The sequence below is a fragment of the Scomber japonicus genome, chromosome 12 (assembly GCF_027409825.1).
Source record: "Scomber japonicus isolate fScoJap1 chromosome 12, fScoJap1.pri, whole genome shotgun sequence".
In the NCBI taxonomy this organism is placed as follows: Eukaryota; Metazoa; Chordata; class Actinopteri; order Scombriformes; family Scombridae; genus Scomber; species Scomber japonicus.
The window spans coordinates 35,732,415-35,742,414 of record NC_070589.1 but is presented as its reverse complement, the minus strand read 5'-3'; the positions used below and the strand labels follow the sequence as shown (position 1 = coordinate 35,742,414).

The 10,000-nt window shown below is 48.0% G+C and overlaps 1 protein-coding gene and 1 long non-coding RNA gene across 2 annotated transcripts in view; one reads left to right on the top strand and one right to left on the bottom strand.

Annotated features, from left to right (window-relative positions):
* Nucleotides 1-4,338: 4,338 nt before the first annotated feature.
* The window catches only part of bfsp2 (beaded filament structural protein 2, phakinin), an 8,036-nt gene continuing 2,374 nt past the window's right edge, over nucleotides 4,339-10,000 (top strand). The window contains exons 1-6 of the mRNA XM_053330340.1: nucleotides 4,339-4,782; nucleotides 5,477-5,559; nucleotides 6,906-7,062; nucleotides 7,613-7,774; nucleotides 7,920-8,048; nucleotides 8,861-9,102. Of these exons, the coding sequence (XP_053186315.1) occupies nucleotides 4,339-4,782; nucleotides 5,477-5,559; nucleotides 6,906-7,062; nucleotides 7,613-7,774; nucleotides 7,920-8,048; nucleotides 8,861-9,102 (1,217 nt within the window). The remainder of the gene's footprint in view (nucleotides 4,783-5,476; nucleotides 5,560-6,905; nucleotides 7,063-7,612; nucleotides 7,775-7,919; nucleotides 8,049-8,860; nucleotides 9,103-10,000) is intronic.
* The window catches only part of LOC128369326 (uncharacterized), a 1,704-nt gene continuing 1,219 nt past the window's right edge, over nucleotides 9,516-10,000 (bottom strand). Inside the window, exon 5 of the long non-coding RNA XR_008322006.1 lies at nucleotides 9,516-9,552. This is a non-coding gene — a long non-coding RNA (uncharacterized LOC128369326). The remainder of the gene's footprint in view (nucleotides 9,553-10,000) is intronic.

The following is a 10,000-nucleotide window of genomic DNA, read 5'->3' as shown; positions in this document are numbered from 1 at the left end:
TACTACGTCATATATCCGTACCTGTACTACGTCATATATCCGTACCTGTACTACGTCATATATCCGTACTACGTTATATATCCGTACTACGTCATATATCCGTACTACGTCATATATCCGTACTACGTTATATATCCGTACTACGTCATATATCCGTACTACGTCATATATCCGTACCTGTACTACGTCATATAGCCGTACCACGTCATATATCCGTACCACGTCATATATCCGTACCTGTACCACGTCATATATCCATACCTGTACTACGTCATATATCCGTACTACGTCATATATCCGTACTACGTCATATATCTGTACTACGTCATATATCCGTACCTGTACTACGTCATATAGCCGTACCACGTCATATATCCGTACCACGTCATATATCCGTACTACGTCATATATCCGTACTACGTCATATATCCGTACCTGTACTACATCATATAGCCGTACTACGTCATATATCCGTACTACGTCATATATCCGTACTATGTCATATATCCGTACTACGTCATATATCCGCACTCCGTCATATAGCCGTACTACGTCATATATCCGTACTACGTCATATATCTGTACCTGTACTACGTCGTATATCCGTACTACGTCATATATCTGTACCTGTACTACGTCATATATCCGTACTACGTCATATATCCGTACTACGTCATATATCCGTACTACGTCATATATCCGTACTACGTCATATATCCGTACTACGTCATATAGCCGTACCTGTGCTACGTCATATATCCGTACTACGTCATATATCCGTACTACGTCATATATCCGTACTACGTCATATATCCGTACTACGTCGTATATCCGTACTACGTCGTATATCCGTACCTGTACTACGTCATATATCCGTACCTGTACTACGTCATATATCCGTACTACGTCATATATCCGTACCTGTACTACGTCATATATCCGTACCTGTACTACGTCATATATCCGTACCTGTACTACGTCATATATCCGTACCTGTACTACGTCATATATCCGTACTACGTTATATATCCGTACTACGTCATATATCCGTACTACGTCATATATCCGTACTACGTTATATATCCGTACTACGTTATATATCCGTACTACGTCATATATCCGTACTACGTCATATATCCGTACTACGTTATATATCCGTACTACGTCATATATCCGTACTACGTCATATATCCGTACCTGTACTACGTCATATAGCCGTACCACGTCATATATCCGTACCACGTCATATATCCGTACCTGTACCACGTCATATATCCATACCTGTACTACGTCATATATCCGTACCTGTACTACGTCATATAGCCGTACCACGTCATATATCCGTACCACGTCATATATCCGTACCTGTACCACGTCATATATCCATACCTGTACTACGTCATATATCCGTACTACGTCATATATCCGTACTACGTCATATATCCGTACTACGTCATATATCCGTACCTGTACTACGTCATATAGCCGTACTACGTCATATATCCGTACTACGTCATATATCCGTACTATGTCATATATCCGTACTACGTCATATATCCGCACTCCGTCATATAGCCGTACTACGTCATATATCCGTACTACGTCATATATCTGTACCTGTACTACGTCGTATATCCGTACTACGTCATATATCTGTACCTGTACTACGTCATATATCCGTACTACGTCATATATCCGTACTACGTCATATATCCGTACTACGTCATATATCCGTACCTGTACTACGTCATATAGCCGTACCACGTCATATATCCGTACCACGTCATATATCCGTACCTGTACCACGTCATATATCCATACCTGTACTACGTCATATATCCGTACTACGTCATATATCCGTACTACGTCATATATCCGTACTACGTCATATATCCGTACCTGTACTACGTCATATAGCCGTACTACGTCATGTATCCGTACTACGTCATATATCCGTACTATGTCATATATCCGTACTACGTCATATATCCGTACTCCGTCATATAGCCGTACTACGTCATATATCCGTACTACGTCATATATCTGTACCTGTACTACGTCGTATATCCGTACTACGTCATATATCTGTACCTGTACTACGTCATATATCCGTACTACGTCATATATCCGTACTACGTCATATATCCGTACTACGTCATATATCCGTACTACGTCATATAGCCGTACCTGTGCTACGTCATATATCCGTACTACGTCATATATCCGTACTACGTCATATATCCGTACTACGTCATATATCCGTACTACGTCGTATATCCGTACTACGTCGTATATCCGTACCTGTACTACGTCATATATCCGTACTACGTCATATATCCATACTACGTCATATATCCGTACTACGTCATATATCCGTACTACGTCATATATCCGTACCTGTACTACGTCATATATCCGTACCTGTACTACGTCATATATCCGTACTACGTCATATATCCGTACCTGTACTACGTCATATATCCGTACTACGTCATATATCCGTACTACGTCATATATCCATACCTGTACTACGTCATATATCCATACCTGTACTACGTCATATATCCGTACCTGTACTACGTCATATATCCGTACTACGTCATATATCCGTACCTGTACTACGTCATATATCCGTACCTGTACTACGTCATATATCCGTACCTGTACTACGTCATGTCGTACGAAGACATAGAGGAAGAAACTGGAGAGACTCCCACCGAGCCCCACGGGCCCTAACCCTCCGGCCTGATCTCAAACCCATGATTGTTCGTTTCAGTTTAAATGTTTGTTGAGTTTACCGCAAACTAATTATATCACAAAAACTCGTCTTCCAACCTGAGACAGTATGTCGTGGTAAAGTAGCTGCTAACGTTAGCTAGCTTAATGTTAGCTACTAACGTTAGCTAGCTTAATGTTAGCTGCTAACGTTAGCTAGCTTAATGTTAGCTGCTAACGTTAGCTAGCTTAATGTTAGCTACTAACGTTAGCTAGCTTAATGTTTGTTAAGTTGCAGATGAACATTTTAAACATAATTGTGCTTTAGTATCATAGCGGCCATTTTTAAACAGTTTAAACATACGAGAACTGTTGCAGTAAAGAATGATGAAGATGACTTCATGTTCAAAGAGTCCAAGGTAGGGGTTAGGGTGGGGGGGGGGTGGGGGGGTTAGGGTTGGGGGTTAGAGTCCAAGGTAGGGGTTAGGTGAGTTTTGAAATGAAACAATGAAGATGTGATTGAAGTTCAGACTTTAATTCAAATAAAACCCACTCTGAGTCTGGTTCTGAGGGTTCTTCCTGTTAAAAGATGTTCTCCCACTCTGAGTCTGGTTCTGAGGGTTCTTCCTGTTAAAAGATGTTCTCCCACTCTGAGTCTGGTTCTGAGGGTTCTTCCTGTTAAAAGATGTTCTCCCACTCTGAGTCTGGTTCTGAGGGTTCTTCCTGTTAAAAGATGTTCTCCCACTCTGAGTCTGGTTCTGAGGGTTCTTCCTGTTAAAAGATGTTCTCCCACTCTGAGTCTGGTTCTGAGGGTTCTTCCTGTTAAAAGATGTTCTCCCACTCTGAGTCTGGTTCTGGGGGTTCTTCCTGTTAAAAGATGTTCTCCCACTCTGAGTCTGGTTCTGAGGGTTCTTCCTGTTAAAAGATGTTCTCCCACTCTGAGTCTGGTTCTGAGGGTTAGGGCTCTATGTGGAAAGAGCCTTCACATGACTCTGCTGGGATTTATAAATAAAGATTGATTGATGGGTGTGTGTGTGTGTATTAGTGTGTGTTAGTGTGTATTAGTGTGTGTTAGTGTGTGTTAGTGTGTTAGTGTGTATTAGTGTGTGTTAGTGTGTGTTAGTGTGTTAGTGTGTGTTAGTGTGTGTTAGTGTGTGTTAGTGTGTGTTAGTGTTCTTCTCTTGACTAAAGGATCCTGCATTCACCAGAATGTACCACACTGATGATCTGGACTCTCTTCATGTTCTTGTATGTAGATAGATCATGTGTGTGTGTGTGTGTGTGTGTGTGTGTGTGTGTGTGTGTATGTGTGTGTGTGTGTGTGTGTGTGTGTGTGTGTGTGTGTGTGTGTGTGTGTGTGTGTGTATTGTGTGTGTGTGTGTGTGTGTGTGTATTGTGTGTGTGTGTGTGTATTGTGTGTGTGTTTCAGGACTGTTCCCGCCTCTGTCCTCTGCAGCTGACTCAGCAGTAATCAGCTGATGTGTTTCCATGAGAACAAAGCTGTGGTTTCTGCAGCAGGACAAACAGCTGATGAACAAAGGCGGCCATGTTTCCAGAAGGCCGTCCTCCCATAAATCCCGAGGCTCTGCGGCTCTGAGCGGTTTGTCACTGGGAGCCGTCATCATGCCTCTTCCCCGCCGCCGCTCCTCCTTCCTGGGTCAGTCCACCTCTGAGCGTCCGGCCGCCGCGTCCAGCGGTCGGATGAGCTCCGCCAGCACCAGCGCTCCCCGCGGCGTGTTCGTGGGCTCCGCCCCTCCCGTGGGGGGGGTGTCAGGTCTGGGGACGCGCGTGTCCCGGCGCGCTCTGGGCATCAGCAGCGTGTTCCTGCAGGGCATGAGGAGCAGCGCCGCGCCCGTGATGCCCCGCGGCGGGGAGCGCGCCGCGGGTCACGGAGCAGCTGCAGCAGGACTGAACAGCTGTTTGATGGAGTACCGGGACAAGGTCCGGGCCCTCGAGACCCTCAACCAGCAGCTGGAGGAGCAGATCCGCCTCTGCCTCGACCGGAAAGCCTCCAGCGCGGGAGCGTGGGGGCCGCTGCGGAGGGAGTGGGAGGAAGTGTACAGACAGGTGAGTCACACCTGAGCAGCATCATCAGCAGCTCGCTGGTTACCATGGGAACAGCAGGTGCGCTTTAACACCCCAACTAATACTGAGCGTCACGCTGGTCGTCATGACTACACTTCCGCCAATAAATGACTTTAATCAATAATCAGTAATAATCTCAATATGTGTGTTACTGTGTGTGTGTGTGTGTGTGTGTGTGTGTGTGTGTGTGTAACTGTGTGTGTTACTGTGTGTGTGTGTTACTGTGTGTGTGTGTTACTGTGTGTGTGTGTTACTGTGTGTGTGTGTGTGTGTTACTGTGTGTGTGTGTGTGTGTGTGTGTGTGTGTGTTACTGTGTGTGTGTGTGTGTGTATGTGTGTTACTGTGTGTGTGGTGTGTGTGTGTATGTATATGTGTGTGTGAGTGTATATGTGTGTGTGTGTGTGTGTGTATGTACAGTATATGTGTGTGTGTGTGTGTGTGTGTGTGTGTGTGTGTATGTATATGTATGTGTATATGTGTGTGTGTGTATATGTGTGTGTGTGTGTATATGTGTGTGTGTGTGTGTGTGTGTGTGTGTGTGTGTGTATGTATATGTGTGTGTGTGTGTGTGTGTGTGTGTGTGTGTGTGTGTGTGTGTGTTACTGTGTGTGTGTGTGTGCTGCCCCCTGCTGGCTGCAGCAGCTCTCAGCGCTGTGTTTTCCTACGTTCCTGCAGGTCAGTGAAGCCATCCTGGACAACGCTCGGCTGATGCTGCAGACGGAGAACGTTCAGGCCAACGCAGAGGACTTCAAGGAAAGGTCAGAGGTCACCCAGTACCCAGGAGGAGGAGGAGGAGGAGGAGGAGGTGGAGGAGGAGGAGGAGGAGGAGGAGGAGGAGGAGTAGGAGGAGGTGGAGGAGGAGGAGGAGGTGGAGGAGGAGGAGGAGGAGGAGGTGGAGGAGGAGGAGGAGCAGGAGAAGCAGCAGGAGTAGTAGGAGGAGCAGGAGGAGCAGTAGGAGGAGGAGGAATAGTAGGAAGAGCAGCAGGAGTAGGAGGAGGAGTAGCAGGAGGAGTAGCAGGAGGAGCAGTAGGAGGAGGAGGAGCAGTAGGAGGAGCAGCAGGAGGAGCAGCAGCAGGAGGAGCAGTAGGAGGAGGAGGAGCAGCAGGAGGAGGAGCAGCATTAGAGGAGCAGCAGGAGGAGCAGGAAGAGGAGTAACAGGAGGAGCAGGAGGAGGAGCAGGAAGAGGAGTAACAGGAGGAGCAGGAGGAGGAGCAGGAAGAGGAGTAACAGGAGGAGCAGGAGGAGGAGCAGGAGTAGTAGGAGGAGTAGTAGGAGGAGCAGCAGGAGTAGGAGGAGTAGAAGGAGGAGCAGTAGAGGAGCAGCAGGAGGAGCTGGAGGAGCAACAGGAGGAGGAGTAAGAGGAGGAGCAGGAGGAGGAGCAGGAGTATTAGGAGAAGCAGTAGGAGGAGCAGCAGGAGTAGGAGGAGTAGGAGGAGGAGCAGTAGAGGAGCAGCAGGAGGAGCAGGAGGAGCAGCAGGAGGAGGAGTAACAGGAGGAGCAGGAGGAGGAGCAGGAGTAGTAGGAGGAGCAGCAGGAGTAACAGGAGGAGGAGTAACAGAAGAAGGAGGAGTAACAGCAGTAGGTGGAGTAGGAGGAGTAGGAGCAGGAGAAGGAGCAGGAGGAGTAGGAGCAGGAGGAGAAGGAGCAGGAGGAGTAGGAGCAGGAGGAGGAGGAGCAGTAGGAGGAGGAGGAGTAGGAGCAGGAGGGGGAGGAGCAGCAGGAGGAAGAGTAGGAGGAGCAGTAGGAGGAGCAGTAGGAGGAGGAGCAGGAGGAGAAGCAGTAGGAGGAGGAGGAGCAGTAGTAGCGGCAGTAGGAGCAACAGGAGTAACGTGTGTGTGTTGCAGGTATGAGAACGAGCAGCCCTTCAGGAAGGCCGTGGAGGGTTAGGGTTAGGAGGAGGAGCAGGAGTAGGAGGAGCAGTAGGTGCAGCAGTAGGAGGAGGAGGAGCAGGAGGAGGAGCAGGAGCAGTAGGAGGAGCAGGAGGAGGAGGAGCAGTAGGAGGAGGAGTAGGAGTAGGTGGAGTAGGAGGAGGAGGAGGAGGAGTAGGAGGAGCAGCAGGAGCAGGAGGAGGAGGAGCAGCAGGAGTAACGTGTGTGTGTTGCAGGTATGAGAACGAGCAGCCCTTCAGGAAGGCCGTGGAGGAGGAAATCAACTCTCTGTATAAAGTGATCGATGATGCAAACCTGACGAAGGCGGAGCTGGAGGAACAGATGGAGAACATGAGAACCGACCTGAGGAACCTGGAGCAGAACCACGAGCAGGTCCACCAATCACATGTTCTCTATACTATCTACTCTCAATGCATCGGGTAGTGATCAGTGATCAGTGATCAGTGATCAGTGATCAGAGTAGTGATCAGTGATCAGAGTAGTGATCCGTGATCAGTGATCAGTGATCAGTGATCAGTGATCAGTGATCAGTGATCAGAGTAGTGATCACTGATCACTGATCAGTGATCAGTGATCAGTGATCCGTGATCAGTGATCAGAGTAGTGATCAGTGATCAGTGATCAGTGATCAGAGTAGTGATCAGAGATCAGTGATCAGTGATCAGTGATCAGTGATCAGAGTAGTGATCAGTGATCAGTGATCAGTGATCAGAGTAGTGATCAGTGATCAGTGATCAGAGATCAGTGATCAGTGATCAGAGTAGTGATCAGTGATCAGTGATCAGTGTAGTGATCAGTGATCAGAGTAGTGATCAGAGTAGTGATCAGAGATCAGAGTAGTGATCAGTGATCAGTGATCAGAGTAGTGATCAGTGATCAGTGATCAGTGATCAGAGTAGTGATCGGAGCCGTGTGTTTGCAGGACGTGCGTCTCCTCTACAGTCAGATGTCGGGTCGTGAGGTGGACCAACCAGACGCTCCCATCGAGACCAGTCTGGACCAGATCCTGTCCTACATCAGGAACCACTGGGAGAAGGTGACGGAGCGGAACCGAGCCGACACCGACAGCTACCTGGAGTGTAAGGTGAGGTCATCACACCTGGACAGCTGGTCTCCTAGGAAACACTGCTGCTGTCAGATGTGATGCTGATGTGTGTGTGTGTGTGTGTGTGTGTGTGTGTGTGTGTGTGTGTGCGTGTGTGTGTGTGTATGTGTGTGTGCGTGTGCAGGAGGCGCACTGTGTGAGCAGCAGGTTGAGTCCAGAGGAGAAGCAGGTGGAGGCGCTGAAGGCCGAGTGCAGCGACGCCGGCTGTAAGATCCAGAGTCTGCAGGCCGAGACCGAGTCCATCAGAGCTCTGGTGAGACACCTTCAATACAACTACATGATCAGGACTCATATACAGTCAATGCATGATCAATAGACCCATACACCAGTATGTCCACCAGTATGTCCACCATACACCAGTATGTCCACCAGTATGTCCACCAGTATGTCCACCAGTATGTCCACCAGTATATCCACCAGTATGTCCACCAGTATGTCCACCATACACCAGTATGTCCACCAGTATGTCCACCAGTATGTCCACCAGTATATCCACCAGTATGTCCACCAGTATGTCCACCAGTATGTCCACCAGTATGTCCACCAGTCTGTCCACCATACACCAGTATGTCCACCAGTATGTCCACCAGTATGTCCACCAGTATGTCCACCATACACCAGTATGTCCACCAGTATGTCCACCAGTATGTCCACCAGTATGTCCACCATACACCAGTATGTCCACCAGTATGTCCACCAGTATGTCCACCAGTATGTCCACCAGTATATCCACCAGTATGTCCACCAGTATGTCCACCAGTATGTCCACCAGTATGTCCACCATACACCAGTATGTCCACCAGTATGTCCACCAGTATGTCCACCAGTATGTCCACCAGTATGTCCACCATACACCAGTATGTCCACCAGTATGTCCACCAGTATGTCCACCAGTATATCCACCAGTATGTCCACCAGTATGTCCACCAGTATGTCCACCAGTATGTCCACCAGTATGTCCACCATACACCAGTATGTCCACCAGTATGTCCACCAGTATGTCCACCAGTATGTCCACCAGTCAATGACGATGCATGATCGATACGTTTCTGATGAACTCTGCAGAAACGCGGTCTGGAGAACTCTCTGGGAGACGCTCGGCACTGGCACGATGTGGAGCTGCAGAATCTGGGCTCAGTGGTGGCGAAGCTGGAGGCGGAGCTATCTGACGTACGCGGAGAGATCGAGCAGCAGCGCCGTGACTACGACACGTTGCTAAGCAACAAGCAGCGTCTGGAGCAGGAGATCAGCATGTACCACGGCATCCTGGATGGAGAGGAGAGCCGCTTCCAACCCAACGAACCGCTGTGAGTCACATGACCACATGACCACATGACCACATGACCTAACACATGACCACATGACCACATGACCACATGACCTAACACATGACCACATGACCACATGACCTAACACATGACCACATGACCACATGACCTAACACATGATCACATGACCACATGATCACATGACCACATGACCACATGACCACATGATCACATGACCACATGACCACATGACCACATGATCACATGACCACATGACCTAACACATGATCACATGATCACATGACCTAACACATGATCACATGACCACATGACCTAACACATGATCACATGACCACATGACCTAACACATGACCACATGACCACATGACCTCACACATGATCACATGACCTAACACATGATCACATGACCACATGATCACATGACCTAACACATGATCACATGATCACATGATCACATGACCACATGACCTCACACATGATCACATGATCACATGACCACATGACCACATGACCTCACACATGATCACATGATCACATGACCACATGACCTAACACATGATCACATGACCTAACACATGATCACATGACCTAACACATGACCTAACACATGACCACATGACCTAACACATGACCACATGACCTAACACATGACCACATGACCTAACACATGATCACATGACCACATGATCACATGACCACATGATCACATGACCTAACACATGATCACATGATCACATGACCACATGACCTAACACATGATCACATGACCTAACACATGATCACATGACCTAACACATGATCACATGACCTAACACATGATCACATGATCACATGACCACATGACCTAACACATGATCACATGACCACATGATCACATGACCTAACACATGATCACATGATCACATGATCACATGAC